Source organism: Pelodiscus sinensis, chromosome 4, assembly GCF_049634645.1.
Source record: "Pelodiscus sinensis isolate JC-2024 chromosome 4, ASM4963464v1, whole genome shotgun sequence".
NCBI classification, from domain to species: Eukaryota; Metazoa; Chordata; order Testudines; family Trionychidae; genus Pelodiscus; species Pelodiscus sinensis.
Window position 1 is genome coordinate 68880337 of NC_134714.1, and position 21321 is coordinate 68901657.

Genomic DNA, 21321 nt, shown 5'->3' on the forward strand with positions numbered 1-21321 from the left:
GACACTCAACAACCTTGCTCTCAACGCGTGTTAAAGGGAAGAAAGATGAATCAGACACTAGAGCTAATATTAATTTCTTGTTCATCAGGGTCCAAGTACTGGCATGGACACACCCTCTTAATATCCTAATGGACCCCTATTGTGGATAAATAGGAACACATGAATTTTTGGACTTTTATTGTGGATAAAATAAATTGGAAATCATCAGAGTACTTAGTTCTGGTTTTGCTTTCATCTTTTTTTTTTTTTTTTTAAGGGAGAGAGAATGGTGTTTAACACCTGTGCCAGAAATGATTAGAGAGAGGGCTGTCTAATAGTGGCACTTTATAGAGCAGTGTTTCTTAAACTATGTTCCATGTGCTGCGAGGCAGTCAGAGGTGTGCTGGGGAAAACAGATTTCAAAATGGCCACCCTTAAAGGGGCAGATGATTTTTTTTTTTTTTTGTTCAATAACTTTCCTCCAACCCTTTTTTCCCCTCAACTCCCATCCCCCGATCCTTTTTCCCTCCAACCTTTTTTTTTTTTCGTTCAACAAAAAATCCTTGGTGTTCCTCATAAAAAATATTGTTTGGTGTTCCTCAGTCTTAAAAAGTTTAAGAAACACTGTTACAGAGCCTCTGGAAGAAAATTAAAAGGAAAGTTACAGAATAAATAAAAGCAGAGATGAAGGGAAATGGACATATGTAGAGAAGATATAGGGACAATGAGGAAACAGAAATGGAGAGGGAAGGGAGAAAGAAGTATATCCTGGAATAGTTATCTGCCCCAGTTTTCCTAGTCTCCTAATGTCTCCCATGCCTGGCTCACACCAGCAAGTAGGCTAAGATTATCAGTTGGCTGTTCACACTCTCAATTGTCCTTCCCATAGTTAACACTGTTTACTCAAAATACTTTTGTCACCCTTGTCTTTCCAGCCCCTGGGATTAACTCCCATTTCATAAACATGAACATTTCCCTTCTCAGTGCCTTTCACAATAGCCTGCAATATTAACCAGCTGCTAAATAGATGCTATTTTTTCAAGGAGAAAAGAACTGACCTTGTTTGTAGAAGCCAACACTAGAGGGAGCCAACAGTCTTCTTTTCAGTTTTCTAATCTTCTGGGAGAGCTGCTTGCACAGTGCTTTTCTAAAGATTTCTGTAAAGGATGTAAATTAACTAATAAAGTGCAGTTAAAATTAGCTCCTCATGTGGGAATCCAAAAAGCCTTCACTGAAAGCCATATTGGATTTGTTTTTCTTTTGAATGCTGCTGCAGGTGATAGTTCACACCACTTAGCTGGAGAGTAAATTTATTGTTGTTGCTCTAGCATCGAGTTTTACATTAGCAATTAATTGTTGGTTGCCTAATAGGCTTTATACCATGTGCCTTAACTGTCAGTATTGTGATGGAAGCTTAATCTTTCAAGGCAATTGTTAGAACTGCAATTTTTTTTTAACTGTGATCTTAAATGGTCTCTTAAAGCAGCATTGAGAATCACAGCCAGCAGGGCATATTGCCATTCCTATGTGTCTGATTAGAGGAAAGTTATTTTATAGCTGTGATAGTGTCAAAGAAACATGGAGACTTTCTTCAATCAAAAATGAAACAATTTAATGGAAGTGACAGATCCTTTTGTCCATGAAGTACAAAATGTGTTCTTCACCACGGAATTAATTCCTTGCACATTTTTAGATCTGCTGAATTCTTCTGGGTGTTGGATGAATAGACAAAGACAGGTGTCTGGACTGCCAGCACTGGGTGAAAAGGTTGAGGCTTCAGTAATGCAAATGATATGATCAACATGCCAAGAGGGTTTATTTTTCCTCCTCTGGCATTTTATAAACACACCCTGAAGACACTGATCGGCTGTCACTTTGAGTTCTAACTGTTGGAGCTCAAGTATAGCTTTTAGTCTATAATCTAGCTTGTATTCGTCTATAGTTAACATAATGTTATAACAGCTTAGGAAAATCTTACTGAAAATTTATCAGCCCAAGGACAAAATATACTTGCTCATATTTACTCATGTGGACAATTAAAAATAATAAGAACTATATTGTATTTCTTGTAAAAAAAAAAATCATTCACCCCAGGTAAGCAGACAAGTAAAATTTTACAAGGCTCTTCTACAGCACTCTCTTACTCTAGCAAGTCTGTGGCCCAAATGCTGTAAGTTTTTGGAATTAAGTGTTTGAGATCCAAGCAGTGAGGGATCAAGGAGGGAGCTTGTGCAGGAAAGATCTCTCCAATATGAGGTGGGCTGCAAGACTTTCAATCAATGGGACAAAAAGGTCAATGAGTTAAGAAGGAAAGAGTGAGAGTATAATTAAAAATAGGTTATGCCACTTATTAGCCATTTCTTCCCAAGCACTATAATTCTTGGTAAGGACCCATTTCGGGTAGGCTTCCCTATTTAGGACAACATTTAAGCATAAGTGTCATTGAAGCTAATGACACGGAAGCATACATACACTTAAAGTACTGTCCTACATTGGGGGCTAGATGCAGGAACTGAGGCAGAAAGAGGTGATCTGCCCAAAGTGTGACTCAGAGTAGAGGTGAGATCAGATCCCAGGTGTCCTGACTTCTAGCCCAGCACCCAATATGCTGGATTGACCTCCCATTGCATAGTCCAAACACCTCAGGTGTCTCCAGTGGCACTCTCGTGACCAAATGGTCTTCCAAATAGTCTTTCAAAAGTAGAAGTAAGATTTGTACTGTTCCTCACAACTGGCCACCCCGGTCAAACAGTGCTAGTCATCCTCAAAGAGTTATAAAATCAAAGAAAACAAAAACCCTCCAAGGATGAGCAGATTTTTTTAGTGCAGATTTTCTTTCCAGCAGACTACTTGTGACTTCCCTACCCACCTGCCCTCCTTCTCATCCCAGATGTTCTGTGAGCCTGGGGAGCTGCATCCCACTGTTTGATATAAAGGGATTTGCAGGTGCATGGATTTACTATACCACCTGTATTTGCCAGTGGGATGGATCAACAAGCATTAATCCTGTGGAGCCAGGAGTCACATTTTCTTTGCCACACATGCTCATCGCATCAATAAGAGCACAGAAAAGTGTTCTACAGTTCAGCCTGCAGCAAGTCCTGTTCCCATTAAAGTCCTGTCCATCTGCCTCATAAAAGTTTAGACATGTAGGCAGACCAAGGAATAGATAGAAAAGTTCAGATAGAAAAGTCTTCCATGTTTCTGAGCCATTAGTCTTGCTGAATCATCCGTCAGTCCATTCCTTCCCTTCACAAAAGAGACACTTACTGCTTCTGGCATCCTGACTAGGCGTTTCTAGCTGCCCTCTTTGAAGGGGAGCTTCAGTAGGTAAATTGCTGTGTATTTTAGATGATTCCACAGAGCACATTTGATTTTCATAAAGTGCACGGAGGCCTCTCACAAGTGCTAATCTTCTCTTATTTTCAAGCTTATCTATGTTGTGTGTGCCTGGTGATTGGAAGGTACTCTCTACTTTGCATGGAAAATTGTATTTATGTGCTGCATACTAATGAATACAAACCAGTATTATCTAACTTCTCTTTAAACTCTGTTATATTTCTAGCCTTCACAGCCTCCTGTGGCAAGGAGTTCCACAGGTTGACTATGCGCTGTGTGAAGAACTTTCTTTTATTAGTTTTAAACCTGCTATCCATTCATTTCATTTGGTGTCCTCTAGTCCTTCTATTATTGGAACCAATGAAGAACTATTCTTTATTCACCCTCTCCACACCACTCATGCTTTTATAGACCTCTATCATATCCCCCCTCAGTCTCCTCTTTTTTAAGCTGAAAAGTCCCATTCTCTTTAGCATCTCTTCATATGGGACCTGTTCCAAACCCCTGATCATTTTAGTTGTCCTTTTCTGAACCCTTTTCAAGGCCAGAATATATTTTTTGGGGTGAGGAGACCACATCTGTACACAGTACTGAAGATATGGCATACCATAGTTTTATACTTCCCCTCTTCCTTCTTCCCCTGGCTTCCCCCTTTCAGCTCCCTCCTCCCAGGTTTCCCCCTCCCCTCTTCCACCCTCTCTCTTTTCCTTTCCCACCTCCTTTCCCCAGTCTCCCCAGAGGTTAATCCCCTCCCCCACAGTTTTGTTAAATAAAGAGAGTTTCTATTTTTGAACACACGTGTCCTTTATTTTTTACTTCAGGAAGGGGGGCTAGGGAGAGGTAAGTGGAAGGAGGTGAGGGAGGAATGGGGCACGAGTCACCGATGGGGAGGACTGGGGTGGCTCTGCGGGCTCCTCAGGGTGGAAGCTCTCCTGCGGGGCCTCCTGGATCCTGACAGCCCCCCAACTGACCCCTCCCCTGGATGGCAGCCTGCAGCAAGTGCAGCCGGGCTGATGGCCACATGCTGTGATGTGCCGAGTGTGGGCACTCAGGGCACTCCAAGCCAGGACTGCTTTGCAGTCCCCCATCGAGTTAGACAAGCAAGCGGGGAAACCTGAGAACTGTCTGTCCGGGGTGGGGGTCGGGTCCCTTTAAGCACAGCCCTCGGCTAGCCTGAGACAGCAGCTCCACACTCTAGGTCCTAACCTGATGCCCTGCCAGCACTGGTTCCGGCCAGCCTTAACTTCGGTTCAGGGTCCACTCAATATTGTCATGCTAGCTCGAATTAGCAAAACGCTAATTCGAATTAGTTTTTAGGTCTAAATGCACTATTTCGAATTAGCTTATTTCGAATTAACTAATTCAAATTAAGTTAGTTCGAATTAGTGCTGTAGTGTAGACATACCCTAAAATAGGTGGAGAGGTAGATATGCTGGAGGGCAGGGATAGGGTCCAGAGTGACATAGACAGATTAGAGAATTGGGCCAAAAGAAATCTGATGAGGTTCAACAAGGACAAGTGTAGAGTCCTGCACTTGAGATGGAAGAATCCCAAGCATTGTTACAGGCTGGGGACAAACTTGGCTATGTAGCAGTTCTGCAGAAAAGGACCTGGGGATTACGGTGGATGAGAAGCTGGATATGAGCCAGCAGTGTGCGCCCTTGTAGCCAAGAAGGCTAATGGCATATTAGGTTGCATTAGGAGGAGCATTGCCAGCAGATCCTGAGAAGTGATTATTCTCCTTTATTCGGCTCTGGTGAGGCTACACCTGGAGTATTATGTCCAGTTCTGGGCCCCCCACTATAGAAAGGATGTGGATGAATTGGAGAGGGTCCAGCGGAGGGCAACCAAAATGATTAGGGGGCTGGAGTGTATGACCTATGAGGACAGACTGAGGGATTTGGGTTTGTTTAGTCTGCAGAAGAGTGAGGGAGGGTTTGACAGCAGCCTTCAACTTCCTGGAGGGAGGTTCCAAAGAGGATGGAGAAAGGCTGTTCACAGTCGTGATGGATGGCAGAGCAAGGAGCAAGTTGCGGTGGGAGAGGTCTAGGTTGGATATTAGAAAAAACTATTTCACTAGGAGGGTGGTGAATCACTGGAATGGGTTACCGAGGGAAGTGGTGAAATCTCCATCCCTAGGGATTTTTAAGTCTCAGCCCTGGCTGGGTTGATTTAGTTGGGATTGGTTCTTCCTTGGGCAGGGAGCTAGACTTGATGACCTCCTGAGGTCTCTTCTAGCTTTACGATTCTATGATTCTAACATGCTGCTGGGGACACCCAGAACTGTGAGATGCTGTGTTACTTCACTGCTTCAGCAAGAATGAATTTTACTGGAGATTGATCTGCGTTTCAGCTACCTGCCACTTCGGTCTGTCTTCCTGATAAACAAGCAGGGGTGAGTGTAACATATTTCTTCCAGGTATTGTTCTATCACACACACGGGGGGGGGGGAGGGGTTTGTTGTGATATAACAGTGCCTATAAAAATGTAAGTGTGGGATGGAGTGCAGGGGACTCAGGGCAGGAGGAGCTCAGGACAGAGGTGGGGGTGGGGATGTGGGCAGTGCAGGAGTCAGGGCAGGGGTGAGAGGGTGGGAAGTAGGAGAGCAGGGGATCGGGATACTTACCTGATGCACTTCCTGGGTGGGGGACAGGTGGCAAGTGCAGCCCTGCACTTGCAGGCACCACCCCCTGCTATTTTCATTGGTCTTAATTCAAGCCCCTGTCATAATCCAGCCCTATTGCCTAGTATCACACCCTCCCACTACCTCCTGGAATCAGGCCGCCTATAATGTCTGACCTGCCCACAAGCTGCTCCTCCCTTGCTAGTGCCCTTCCATTACCCTACAGCAAATAATGACGTCATCTGAGGATTACTGCTTTTGTCTAATTGTGAGACTCACCTATCACAATAGCTCCATGCCTGACTCAGGGTGGGGACTTGACTCTGGACCTCCCACATCCCAGGTGAGTGTCCTGACCAGGTGGGGTCTCCTGTAGGTTTTGGTAGGAGCATTTTCAAACTGTCTCATGTTAAGTTCACACTGGACAGGAACAAAATGAAATCAAACATTTTCATCAAACAAAATTCTTGTTTTCTGGCCAGCCCTACTGATGACCCTGGAGGCTTCAAAAACTCTTCTCAACATGAGGCCTAATCCAACACTGACCCAAGTGGGTGGGAATATTTCCATTGACTTCAATGGGCACTGGTCAGACCCAGGGAGTGAAAGTTGCCCTGCAGAAAGTCCTCTTATAAACCTCATCTGACTCCCCCCTCTCTCCCCCCGAGGCCTCACAGGATAGTTTCCAGGTGTTAGCTGCTTGGGAACTACAGTGATTAAAGTGTTAAGTATAGAAAGACATTTGGCACAGTGGGCTTGTCTTCACTAGTGTGGGTTGAGGTGCAACTTGAGTGGCACCCTAACCCACCTTCCATCTGTGCGCCCACACACACACATATCTAGACTGAGCAAAGCGGTGCTTTAAATTTGAGCCAACCGCCCAGCAGAGGGTATGGGCTGTAGCTCTAGTACTGCTGATGCTAGTAAGGCAGCGAGCACTCAGCATTCTCTGTTGCTAATACAACCACTCTGCGGCTCACATGTTGTTTTGCAAAGTGACCTCTCTCACTTGAGCTAGGCTAACTCAGTTCGCCTCAAGTAAACTCAGTGCAGATAATTCAAGCTAGCCCTGAAGTGAAGGAAAGCCTTGGATAGTAACTTTCAACTCAAAGCACTTTCCGAGAAGAGTGTGCGTGCGAGAGAGAGAGCATGGGATACTGTCTCCCTTCTACAGCTGAGAAATCTGTACCTCAAGAGAGGTTAAATAATTTGGCCCAGGTTATGCTGCACATAAAGAGCAGAAAAAAGTACTGGTCTCATTTTCTGACTTCAAATACCCTTGCCAATCTTACCTGGTATTCAATGTTCTGAAAGAAAACACACATGTATGATACCATGTATCAATATTGTTACTCTGTCATCATCATCAGTGCCCAAAGACCCAACAGCCCAGGAAGAAATCTCTCAGAGGAGATCGCATATTGCTTAAGCTCATTTTGTGGCCAGATGTCAGGGCTCGTGAATAAAAAGTGAATTATAGTGAGCATTAGAATATGACTTTGTCAACTAATCCCTCACAAAGGTTTCTGGTTTTATCACAGGCATTAGAGATGGGAAAAAACATATTACATCTAGTCCATCCTCAGGGAGCAAAGACGGATTAATCTCTGCAGGGTATTTTCCAGTGCTTTGTTCTATTTAGAGATGTGATTAATTTTTCCATCCATGAGAATCTGAGGCTAGAAGTGCTCGAGTCATGCTGTGCAAGTTTTCTCTGCTAATCTTTAGCAGCTATAGTGTCATCGCCATGCCAAATACCGAGTCCAATTTCTCTTCTTGCCCTTCAAGCAGCAGTGCTGCTGGAGGGACAGGTTAGTTGCGGGATACGGCACAGAGTGCCTTTCCTTGGCAGTAGGGCCAGCTTTTGTCCTCGGGGTTTCTCACCACTAACAAAAGCAAGTTAGTTCCAGGCTTCATATCCGCTCTATTTGCATTGTATTTAATTATATTACTCCAATATAAGCCTCATTTCAATTTTATTCCTTTACAACAGCGTCCACCACTAGTGCTACAGTAGCAATTATTGAAGTTTATGTGGTTCTGGAGGGGTCAAGGGATTAGAATTACCAGGATCCCCTTTATCCTGATCAGCGTAACACCGGAGGGGCGGGGAGGAGAGCACACTGAGAAGCTAACCGAGCCTGACCTCTCCCTCCATCAGACAGCAGAATTGGCTCACAGCTTTCCAGGTCTGGAGAGTTGTGCAAGATGCTTAAAATACCACAGGAGGAATTTCTATAGCATTGTTAATAACAAAGCATGACTTTACACCACAAGGCAGGTATTACCAGGGGATCTCAAAGCTTTGCACAAACTACAGTGGCTGCGAGAAGTTGTAAGGTAAATTTTTATACAAATGCTATTAATTTTGAGTGCCTCCATTTTTAAGTGGTCACCTTAAAACTGAGATTGGCTTTATGGGTGCCCACAAGCTCTAAGAATAGACTGTTGGCATCACAGTCTCAAAAACTGGTCAATAAACATACTTGTCCGCTTTTGAAAATGTGGGTCTAAGTGACTTGCCCTCGCCCCATCATCACAGCACAGGAGGAGTGCCAGGCCTGGGAAGAGAACCCTGGAGTTCTGATATCCAGCCCCTTGCTCTAAACACAGACTGCTTGTATCAGTTCAACTTCAGATTCCAGCTTTTTTTTTTTTAATATTCAAATAATTTACAATAGCCAAAAGAGATATTGGCTGGTTTTGTAAGAGAAAGATGGGTCTAAAAACCATGGCCTCCAACCCGTCGATCACGATTGACTGGCAAATCACAATGTTTCCAACAGTCGATCTCAGGGTTCCCTCTGAGTTGCGTGCCTGCGCAGCTATGCACAAGAAATTTTAGGTCCACTCACCTCATTTGCAGAGCCGTGCAGCAGGTCTCACTAACACTCACTTTCCTGCTGGAATAGAAGGTTAGTGGTGGTGGTGGTGGCCTGGTGGATTCTGGCCAGATTGCGTGGTGGGACATCTGCCCCCCTTCGCTCCGGCTGGAGCTGGGAGGCTCTCCCTGCAGGGGCAGCCTTGGTGGATAGAATGCTGTGGCTGACTGGCCAGGCAGCGTGGCGGTGGGCAGCTGTCCCCCTTTGTTCCGGCAGGAGCTGGGTCATGGTGCAGCTGTCCCTACTGGGTTCCTGCTTCAGCAGACCATATACGGACTGCCAGGGAGATGTGTACATTTGCCTGGTTTTGACCTCTTGCTTTCATAATTTGTGTGTGCACGCTAGTGAACCCATGTTAAAGCTGCACTGGCTTATAAGTCTACATCTGCTTGTGTAATAACGATCATATGCACAAATAAATTTATATCGCAATTTTAAAACAGACTGTTCTATAATTATATATACTTGATTTAGAGTGATATAGCATAAATTAAAAATAGACTGTTTAGTCTACAACAGTGGTCCCCAACCGTTTGCCCGCCGGGCGCCAGGGGGTGGGGACACTTGTGCGCCCGGGGGCGGGCCCCCCCCAGCCGCGCGCCCATTGAAATGCCCCCGCGGGCGCCATGGCGGGCACCGTGTTGGGGACTACGGGTCTATAACATTATCTTAAGGTTAGATCTTGGGTTACATGTAAATTCAAGAAGTGATCTTGTGCTGAAAAAGGTTGGTGACACGGGTCTAAAAAGGACAGTTGAGCTTTCCGTTAAGAAGTGGCTGATTTGTTGTTGGAACAAAGCACAGAGAGAGAGCTCAGTTTAGAAGGGAGAGCCCTTCTAAACAACAGGTAGGAGCAGCTCAGAGGTTTGGTCATCACTGGAAGGAAAGAAGGAATGGAGGGAGGGAGAGATGATGCAGAGCTGGGCCATACTCCAATCTACCCCCAGACTTTGATGTTTCTGGTAAAACTGAACTCAGATTCAAATGTTACTGGGAATTGGGTTGGCAAACCCAAAATCTGATTGTAGCTATCTTTTTCCAAATCCCCTCCACTTTGCTCCTTATTGGGATGCAACAAAACCAAAACCTTTCATGCAAACTGGCCTGCAGCACTTGGGTCATCTAAAAATAGAAGCTGAAGCCAAACCACTTCTGATTGGGGATTTAGCATACAATGACCTATTAATGATAATTTATAAACATTGAAGCATTTTGCTTCAGCTACCCCAGACTAACACGGATTTCTATCACTATTATAAACAACAAAAATTTCTCACACACCTGTCTTGTAAATTACAGGAACCACTTGCTTTCTTGATAGCCCACGAGAACAGACCGGCTTTGCAGCATGGCATGCTAACATTTACATACCAAAGATTCGGAAAACAGAATTTGTCAGACTGGCTCAGACCATTGCATTCAGACTTGTATCCTGCCTCTGGCAGTGTCCAAAAATCCCCGTACTTCATTTAGCTAAATGTGTACCACAGTGCACAAGGGAATAACCCCTGAGAGACTGCAGAAGCGATCAGCTTATGCCCCCAGGCTTGAGATTTGATTAGCCTTATCTTAACAAGCATATGTACAAATAGCATTGGCAATAAAGCAAATTATTCAACCCTTTAAAAAAACAACAACTTAGCTACAGTCACTGGCTATGACTTTCTGCAGTAGTGGGTTTCATATGCTGACCACTTGCTGTGTATATACCTTGGGCTAAAGTTTTAAAAGTATTTAGGGATCTAAAAATGCAGGCAGGCATCAAATGAGACTTTTAGATGTGTCCCAGCATCTAATTCCTATTGAAACGAATGGGAGTCAGGCACTTAACCCACTTAGGCCCTTTTGAAAACCCCACTAGGGGCTTAGCTATATCTTTAGGTGCCTAAACACCTTTAAAAATCTGGCTCCTATTTTCTTTGTACTTAGTCTAAATTTCAGTGCCAGCAATTTTGAATGACCCCTCTCATAACATCAGACAGCTTAAGAAAAGGACTTACTGGTTTTTATTACATCTTTTGGCAGAAGCTCGGTGAGTCCCAGAAGTCTTAAAATCAGATGGTTAAACTCATGCCAGCCCATACCTTGTCTTCTGGTTTTGGCAGCTATATAAACAAAAACCTTGGCATGTCCAATGTTCTCTGATCATTGGTTTGTCCACATTGGTCACACCCCACCCCCGCTTTCTCTCCTTTTCGGAATGTAAAAGATCCTGGTAGTCAGAGGCTAGGGACACCCAGACCGCAGGGTTGTGTGCCACCGGTGCAGGCCAGAACTTACTCCTGCCATACAGTTAACCTTAGTCATTGCCCTTCTAGACTCAGGGATAAGCAAATTCAGGCCTACTGTAAGTGGATGCCTGAATCTCACGTGACCATGCATATTTTGTCTGAGCAAAATCTTAGAGCAGATGATACACATTGATTTTTGATTTGATTCCTTTCACTTTAACAGGCAATAGCCACGTGTGATTGTTTAATGAAGTTCTTCAACGTACCACATTTTTTCTCCTGGACTCCATGATATTAATTTTGTTTCCTCTGCCATCTGTTTGCCAGAATCAGAGTTGCAATAGCTGTTGCTGCATTGGATGTTGCGTGACTGGGAGAGAAAGCAGCTGGGAGAGAAAATAATCAGTCAAGAAGAATGTATTTATTTTCTACAAGAGGTAAACGCAGGGATTAGGGTGAGATGGAGGGAAGGGAAAAGAACAAGCATAAAGCTGAATCAGTGACGTGATATGAGCATCCCTCTTCCTCTAACCTTTAGGTGAAAGACCTATTTATGGCTATTCAATGGTATCCACCAGCATAACAACCAGAGGTTAGGAAGGTGCAAGGAGTTTGTCCTTGAGTGGATACCAGTCTTAATTAGGCTTCTTTTTGGACACTGAAAATTGACGAGGCAAGATTTCTCTTTTGATTACTAGCAAGTGCCATTTGCACAGCATCCCCTCCAGCTGCTCTCCCAGGCCTAATGAGAGGTGCACCCTTCTCAGGAGTACAATTGTGTGGAACAGCATTCTGAATCAGAGATTTTGTCCAGGCAGTTGTGTGTGTATAAATAAAGCTGACTAATGTTTAGCTCAAGCTAGTACTTGCTACTTCTGACTCTTAAGAACCAGAACTCTACCAAATAGCAAAGATCTGGTCTTAATGCAATACATGAATTAACTAGTAACACAGATTTTTCAAAAATCATTAAGTTCATAGTTTTAGATATCTGCAACATTCCAAAAACATTCTGTTAAAAGAATATTTTTATTTCTTATGTTAAGCCATTAACACTTATGCAAACTTTGTTTGAAATGCAATCATTCAAATGTCCTGGCGCACACATTCCCTTGCAGCCTGTTCCCCCCCTATACCCAGTCAGACAGAGAGGACTGCAGCTAGTCAGATACCCCAAACACACTGCCCTCTGCTTCTACCTCTCTACACAGATGTCAGCACCCACCCACCCTCTCTTTCCCCCAGATACTCCATGCAGTCAGCTCCTTCTCTCCCCCTTCCCAGGAGGCTTGAGAATACTGAGTTTCTGCCTCTGTCCTCCTGCAGAGGGACGCTCTAAACTCCTCTCCCCTCTGACTCTTCATCAGCCCATTACTTGCTTACTCCCTCATCTCTAGGCCACTAAGTGTCTCCTCATCTCCCCTTTTACGGGCTCTGGGAGTTTCTCAGTTCAAGCAGGCAGCTAGCTCAGTTTAGGTGCTTGCTCAGCCAGATGCCCCTCCCCCTGCCAATCAGCTGAGCTCCCTGCCTGAGCAGGAGCTTTGAACTGCATTGTATTTAATTATATTAATCCAATAACTGCCTCATTTCAATTTTATTCCTTTATAACTGCACCCAGCACCAGTGCTACAGTAGCAGTTATTGATGTTTTATGTGATTCTGGAGGGGTCAAGGGATTAGAATTCTCAGGATTCCCTTTGTCATGATCAGCATAACACAGGCGGGGGGGGAAGCACACTGAGAAGCTAACCGAGCTTGACCTCTCCCTTCATCGGACAGCAGAATTGGCTCAAGGCTTTCCAGGTCTGGAGAGTTGTACAGCTTACAGGGAACCTTGGTGCAGAAACATGCCAAACCTTCAGAAAATCAAATAAGCTTGGGGTCATGACCAACTTGAGTTAAATAGAGGTTGTATAAATGGAGTGGCATCCTGTTACTCCACATACCGAATAAGACAAAAATGTTCAAAGATTTAAATTAACTTTTCAAAAGCTAACATGTTAGGAAAAATGGTCTGTCTTTAGAATTTAAAAGAAAACATTCAGATCCATATTCTTCCTTAGTTTCCTCTCCACAAGCAGGAGGGGTTATAAATCCCTACACATACTAGAAACAGTCAGACTTGGAGTTTCCACCACTTCCATCGATGTTGGCACTGTTCCCACACTCTTACCATTTCTGCTCAGCTTTGCTCAGTTTCATTGTTGCTGCAGGAATGGGGAAGGCGGACGTCTCTATTCCCAATGGTGCTAAAGCACACAGCTTGATGTGGTAAGAACAAATACCAATACATGGTCTCCTTGGAGAATCCCTGATAAAAAAAATTGATCCGGAACCCTACCTGAGCCAGAAAATTGAATTTTAGATGTCTGCCTAATTAGGAAATGGCAAACAACTCTGTTTTCTTTCTGCCTGTGCAACGTGAAGTGCTCTGACTTTAGACTAATCACACACAATTTTACAAGGAGCCAAGTAGGCAGCAAATGAACAAACTCCTTCTAAAAAGGGAGACTGTTGTAGATCCACCAAAAGACAACAGCACCAGAACAGAGGGTGAAGTCTCATGCAGAGATTCCTGGGGTGGAAAGGCAGGCAGGAGTTCTTAAAGAGTTTGCAAATTTAGCTTCATCTCTGTGATCAGCATCTAACTGAAAGGTTTCAAGAATGTTGTTTGAGGAGCCAAATACAACTTGTCCGCCTCAAACATAGTACAATTCACTTCAACAAGAGCTGCTGGAGGCTCAGCACTCAGTGGGTTCCTTCTGCTGACAAAGTAGGCAGTACTCTACCTGCCAGGCGGGGGTATCACTTGATGGTTATCTGTCCTGTTTATTCCCTCTGAAGCACTCGACATTGGCCACTGTCATCAGACAGGATACTGGGCTAGATGGACTATTGGTCTGCCCCAATATGGCATTCTTAACTGGGTTCTACAATACGGTGCAATGCATTGGATGGACTGCTGTTCTATTGGCTCACCCTTCTCCCCACCATTTCCATGGAAGTCATGAAAGAGGAAACCCCAGAAGGCCAAAATTGGGGAGAAAGCTGGGATATTTGTGGGGATTTTTTAAAATAAAACCAAAGCCCAGGAAAGGAGACAAGATGGCATTTTATCTACCATACTGAGTAGACTAGGTTTTAGAGTAGGCTGGTAAAGGTATTGGCTTGTATCCTTCCTCATTCCCTTCCCTCTCCTACCCGAGATATATACATACAGTGAAAGGGAAGGGATAATGAAAAAGTATGTGAAGAGGAGGAGATAATGAAGGAGGAAGACGAGTAAATCAAGTGGAGGGGGAATGAGTTGACAGTGTTGGAGGGGATGGAAGGGAGTAGAAGGAATGAAAACAGGAATCCCTGTGCTCAGTCTTTGAACTAATATAGGTGTTTGTTCTACACAGAGATACAATTATAAAAGGATACCTGACCATGCAGTGATTTCAAAGTTAATCAACTGCACATTTTTTTGTGGGTGGCCTCAATCAACAAGCAATACCCTATCAATGCAGAGACAAGTACAAACAACACTCTTTGCATATATTTTTCAGAACAATTTAAGTGAAGTCTACAAGTCAGCTCTTCTTGCCCTGGTTTCCTGCCAAGCTACGAGTATAGCCCATCATACGTAGTGTTTGGAAATCTCCAGCTCTACCTGAATGTGGACATGGGTAGGGGAACTCACTGAGAAGCATAACCTTTGTCCCTCAATTCACACACCAATCAAAATAGAAAGACGGCAGCCAGTTCTCTTAGCAGGATTCCATAGATCTTCCCCAGTCAGATCCTGGCACATAACACTCTTGCCTTGAGAGCTCCCATGTGGTAGCTATTTCTCTATTGGAAATAAATTTCATTCTTCACTGTCAACTTTTTGAGAATGCTCTGGATCTAGCCATTAAAAATGTGGTCAAGTAGTAAAGTGCTGTCCCTGACTCACCAGTGGATGCTTGTGCCTGAGGTGAATGGACCTAGAAAATTTTCTACCAGCTTGGTGAAACTGTTGCATGGGAATCAAAATTAAGAGAAGTTCTTCATTAGAGAAATATGAATATTCTACTGGGGAAGGTGGAGAGAAAAGCTTTTGCACTAGTAGGAATAGAAAGTATAATGCTAAAGTACAGGAGTATATAAAAGGGGATGGTCAACAAGGGGAAAGCAAAAGAAAAAACTCTTTGGAGAATGAAAGTCTTGTCTCTTTGGGTGTTGATCAGTGTTCCCTGTAAGCTGAGCACTTAAGCGGCCGCTAAGGAGAAATTTAGGTGCCACCTCGCTGATTGGCAGAGTGCCCACAGCTGGTAGCATGTGTTTTCATTGGTGATGCACATCATATATAGCTTAGTACACAGAACAAAATTTATTTCACACTGGTGCAGTGAAGAAGGGCCAGGAAAGGAGGCTTTGTCTTTAGGGAGTTTCAAGCAACATAAAACACCAACAAAATCAATAGAAAATGGTTTTTAGAAGAGCCTTTAAAATTAGTTTTATTGTCAGAATTTTACAAGTTGCCATTAGAGGCTTCATACAAGAACTCTGTTGCAAAACTCTAATAAATAGTCTGCCCCAAGTCCCATTTTTTTAAACAAAATAAAAACCAAACAAAACTGAAAAATAGAAGAGAATAAGCAAGACTTCAGGATGCTCGGGGATGTTAGCAATATTTCCCATTTACAAATAATATCAGGCATTATAGAAATCTCCTTCATACAAGTAATTTTTTAAAAAATAACAGGACATTCTCAACCTTTACAAAAACATTCCAGAAATAGACCCAAATAGATTCATTTCCATGACAAAACACTATCAGAGAAGAATTCCATGGGGATTATCATCACAAATCAAGCTTTAGGTCAAAGTGTAGTGAGTGAGCTTGCGTGTAGTATGATTACAGGGCATCGGAGAAAGCTTGGAAGATTCACTGACAATGCAAAAGAATAGTTCCACTGATGATTTCTTCTGAGCACGCGAGTGACTAGGGAAGAAAGGGAGGTTATATCTGAAATGGCCGAATAATACAGTGTTGTGGAAGGCAATGTGTGTTTCAGCATGAGGGTGTGAGTGAATGCATAGAGAGAACGGCAAAGAGAATACACTGCATGTGGCTTGCATCAATATCTGTGCAGGTTGTAGTATGAATTCTATTCTGATGCCAGAAAGGTATTTCTGGAGAGGTGACATTTTATGGCAAGTTGGTAGCTCCTCCAGAGAAAAACAAGTTTATCTGCCTGATGCCAGGCAATGGAGAGGTCTCATGCTAGCCATTTGCACTGGAAAATGCAGATATCAGAAACACAAGAGTTAAAAATACTGCTTCTTTTCTTGATTCACTACTTAAGGCAGGGGACAAAGTCTCTAATTCCATCTTTATATTTCTCTATTTCAGTAATCCATAACAAGGTTATTAAAGGTTTACTAATGCCAACTACCTGATAGCTAGTTGAGATTAATAAACATTTCTTCAGCCTTTTTTTATTTGAAAAGTTCTATGACCAAACTGTGTGGGGATGGGAGGGCAGGTGCAATGACATGGAAACACCTGCAGTTTGAGAGGGAAAAAAAAAACCCACCAAGCATTTTATAACTTCATCCAAGGACTGACCTACTATATATAGGTAGATAATAGATCCCCAGGTTGGGAAGGGATGGAGACAGTGCTTAAGCAGAAATAACAGCAGTTATTCTCAGTATTCTCTCAGCCCGATGCAGTATGCCATTTAGAATGCCAAGTTGCACTATTCTCTAAATACCTGGCAACCATTGTTTCCATAGGAAACAAAGGCAATTAGAAATGCTAATGCAAGGACATCTGTGATAATCTAACTCATCCATGGCTCAAGTGTCTGATAGCTCTTTCAAATGTTCTGATGCGGATTTGTACAGTATCATACACTATGGGCATATGTTCTGTGTAACATATGTGAAGATAGGAAGATAGCACTAGCACAAATCATTAAGGAGACACCTAAAACATTGTGTTACATCCCCTTGTCTGTGACACACTTCAGAAAACAATGAAAGGAAAGCAGCAAAATAAACATTTCTTTCTAGTTTCCTAGGAGTCATAATTTGTCAAAGCATCAAGGAAAAAGCAGATTACCTGAAACAGACAGAAAAGAGTTAATAGAAAGAAAATGGAGGCCAGTAGACTGAGCAATTCTGTTCCAGCCTCCAAATCGTTTTGTACATAACATGTAAAGAGATAATGTGCAAAAAAATAAAGACATTCACATTTTAACAGTTAAACTTTTATTTATCTTTTTAAAATTATTTTTTGTCTTTGTTTTTCTACAAAAGGCAGACAATGATTGTTGATCTGCGATTGTTCTGAGCGCGTGCAGAAGCGCAAAGAGGGGTCATCGGAGTATGAAGGGCAGGGAAGTGCTCTGACTATACTTTCACATATCATGATTAAGGTGGCATTAAAGCTAAGTCTCACTAACAATTATTTATAATTGATGTTTGTCTTCCCCATTTACTGTCCTCAGGTCATATCAATCGTGTTGAAAACCCATTCAGTGAATTTCTTCAGTTTCTCAGATGCACTCTGGGATTCCTCCTGTAACCGTAAGTTATCTTCTCGCAAATGCTGCACTTCGGCTTGAAGACTGGCTTTGTCTTCTTTTTCCTGAGAGATGAGGAAGAACAAGTAAGCTCAATGGTGATTCCAGGTCACCTTTTCTGCCCTTATCAATAAGAAAGACTCCATCAGAGAGATGTTAGATAGTTTTGTTTCCCAGGAACACACTACAGGGGAAGGCCAGCTTAAAGTACACAATTCCAGCTATTTAACAAATGTAACTGGAATCAATGTATCATAAGCTGAGGTTTGGCACTGTCCTCACGGAGGGAGATTGATGGGAGAAATGCTTCTGCTGACTTTCCTTATGCTTTGTGAGAAGGAGGAGTACCGGTGCCAATGGGGGCACCTTCCGCATTTGATTTAGTGGGTGTTTGCTAGACCTTCTGGCATTTGATTTTAGCAGATCGACCACCGCAGCATTGCTCTTCCTGAAAGTGGAGATGTGGCTTAGGAGCTTTAAGTGCATTGAAAATTGTGTCCCTGGCTTTAGGATATTCTGTGTGGTGACATTCTTTCCTCCCTATGCTCTTGTGGCACAGATTGTTGAGATTTCTCAAGACTAAATTCTAATGTAAATGCTAGCTCCCTAGTGATCACCTGAAAATGGTCACAACCTATTCCATGTGGTTAATACAGACTTCCTATGGTGTGACTGCTGAAGAAAGCTAAATAAGAGATGGCAGACACCTCCAAGAATATTGTACTGCATAAGAGACCTTTGACCTGAGCACAGCAAGATCCTTTCTGCACAGAAACATGTATTTCACCAATAGAAAGTAGATGTGCTGACTCTTAGTCATCTTAGGAAGTGTGTTTAAAAATAAAATAACCTAGGCTACGATCTGAGGAGAGAAGTAAAGAAATGTAATTTTCTCAACAAAGCACGAGACTGTTACAAGCTTGAGCGTGGTAGGAAGAGATTTATAACATGACTAGTACTGCCTAGCAACAACATATCTACATCCTACAGGCTTCCTGTATAATAAATGTTTACCCTCTTTAAATCCTCTTGGAGCATCTTCAGCAAGCCTTCCAGTTGGTCCACTTTGGAAGCAAGAGTAGGAGGAGACTCTTTACTGTTGGAAGCAGGAGACAAAGACAGTGTTGGCAGGATTTTCTATAATCATTTTTCACTCCTAACTCTGGGCTGGATTTCTAGCAGACTTTACTATAAGGAGCTGTTCAAAATCCATGCTTGACACAGTACATTCTGAATATATATTTTTATTTAAAAATATTCACCACAGACCTCAACTAACAGAAACAATATACACATGCTTATGCAATATTATCACTCAGCAAAATGGCTATTAGCAGTAACTGAAGTCTCATTGCTTGCTTTCTCTCTCTCTCTCTCTTTCTCTATTAGTTACAGGATAATTACATAGACCTCAGAATGAGACTGCGTTTGATACTGTTTTAAATATGTCAGATGAAAGAACCTTCAGAAATGTGCTATTTTTACAAAGGAAGAAATATTCTCAGCATTCTTGTGTTTCCACCCACTCAGTTTTTGTTATGTAAAAATTCAGAAGGCTAAAGGTATGTAAGAAAGCAAAGCCTCCCTCAACAAAGTCCCTCCCAATGTTTCATTTAAAAAGCCTACCTCTTCAATGTATTTACTCACCCTGTGTAAGGCTTCATCTGTGCAGTAAGCTGCTCCTCGGTTTGATCGCTATTAGAAGCAGAACTCACAGGTCTGTTTTCATCACTAGCAGCAAAAAATGAGGCTCGCTGAACTGGAGAGAGAGAGTCAGTCAAACCCAATTATAATGAAGTGGTAATTTGATTTCACATATTCGAGCATCTGCATTTTAGGATTTCAAAACAATACAAACTCTTAGGCTACGTCTACATTGGCATCCCTTTCCGGAAAAGGGATGCTAATGAGACGAGCCGGAATTGCAAATCTGTGAGGGATTTAAATATCCCCCGCGGTATTTGCATTTACATGGCTGCCGCTTTTTTCTGGCTTGGGGATAAGCCGGAGAAAAGCGCCAGTCTAGACGCGATTCTCCGGAAAATAAGCCCTTTTCCAGAGGATTTCTTATTCCTACTTGTAGGGCTTATTTTCCGGAGAATTGCATCTAGACTGGCGCTTTTCTCCGGCTTATCCCCAAGCCGGAAAAAAGCGGCAGCCATGTAAATGCAAATACCGCGGGGGATATTTAAATCCCTCATGGATTTGCAATTCTGACTCGTCTCATTAGCATCCCTTTTCTGGAAAGGGATGCCAATGTAGACGTAGCCTTAGTGTCACAATACGACACAAATGACATATGCAATCAAAGTAGCCATTTAACATAGGTAAATTGAGGCACGGGAAAGTTAAATACAGTACAAAGTGACAAAGCAATACAGTGGCACTGAGAGAAATAAAACGCAATTACTATAATTCCCGGCTTACAGGTCTACCACCTACATCATGAATAACCTTTGTATTGAAATGGGACTGGCATTTTGAAATGTACAAATATATGGCACTCCTTCCACTGAGAGCTAGTGGTAAAAAACAGTTTAGGAAAACGCCATGAAATGATACATCGTCCTTCAGGCTTCCTAGCAATAATGATCATATTCCAAGAAATGAAGTAGTACTGTCCCATTTGGCTACTAATGGTCTCTCACTGGGAAGAGAAAAATAGTCATCCTCTATTAAGCATAAGTTTTATTCTACATTTTAGAATATGGCTAAAATGAACATGGCTGTTTTGTTTGACAGAGGTTTGCTGTGCCCATTTAAAAAAATGAAAAACACAGGAGAACTGAATGACTTAGGACTTCAGTAGCAAGGCATGAAGGTTTTCAGTTCAGCTGTTAGAGACTAGAAAGTATCGCCAATTGGGACCTAAGTGAGATGAGCTCGAGACCCCTGCCTAGTTTCTAGTCAACCGGTATCCAAAATCAGAAAAAGCACCAATTATTTACTCTAATTGGTACTTGCAAGTCCTACACTGGCGCACAGCAGGGAGGCCACTGGACTGAGTTGGCATAGAAACTAGACAGTTTATCTCCCCAGGTCAAGTGTGAAGTCTATTGGAGGAGTAGTGGAAGAAAGCTGATAATACACTGACCATACTTTACTTGTTCCATCAGTAGACAGAGGACTGTCAATCAGATACCTTTCACCACTGAAACTTTTAATTAAAAATAAAAGTGGCTTTAGTGCCTATGAAAGTTGAGGAACACATTCTTGACTAGAGTCAGGTATACTGTGAACAACTACAGTAAAACAGATTGCCAGTCATTACAAGTTGCACTACATTGCTGGCCTTGTTCTAATCCTTGTTTGTGCATTTCACAACACCTCTTTGCAATTTCACTTCCCTCTGTGAATTAAGATAGGAATAGCACTCCAGAGGTAAATGGCAAGTATGTTAATCCATGCACCACACAGTTCCCATGTTAATGTCACAGCATGTTCTTATATCACTGACTGCTATCAGTACTAACTAGGAAATACTGTGTGTTAGTTACTCATACTGCTGCTACTGTAAAACTGGCAGGGGAATGGATGGAAGTAGGTTACTTAACAGCAACTGCAGTTCTCAATGGATTGCCTGCAGGTATCCGCATTTTTGGTGTCCATGCAGCAGTGTCCAAAAAAGCAGTGTGAAAGCAACTTTATAAAGGTAGAATAGTATTTTTGTGGAGATTTGAAAAAGTGACTTTTGATTAGAGTATCCG

The 21321-nt window shown here is 42.7% G+C and overlaps 1 protein-coding gene across 17 annotated transcripts in view; it reads right to left on the reverse strand.

Moving 5' to 3' along the window:
* Positions 1 to 15508: 15508 nt before the first annotated feature.
* SIPA1L1 (signal induced proliferation associated 1 like 1) overlaps positions 15509 to 21321 on the reverse strand; it is a 350322-nt gene continuing 344509 nt past the window's right edge. For all 17 annotated transcript variants that reach the window (XM_075927311.1, XM_075927307.1, XM_075927300.1 and 14 more), the window contains 3 exons: positions 19262 to 19373; positions 18629 to 18710; positions 15509 to 17679 (listed from right to left, as the gene is read on the reverse strand). In XM_075927311.1, the coding sequence (XP_075783426.1) occupies positions 17536 to 17679; positions 18629 to 18710; positions 19262 to 19373 (338 nt within the window). In that variant the 3' untranslated portion in view covers positions 15509 to 17535. The remainder of the gene's footprint in view (positions 17680 to 18628; positions 18711 to 19261; positions 19374 to 21321) is intronic.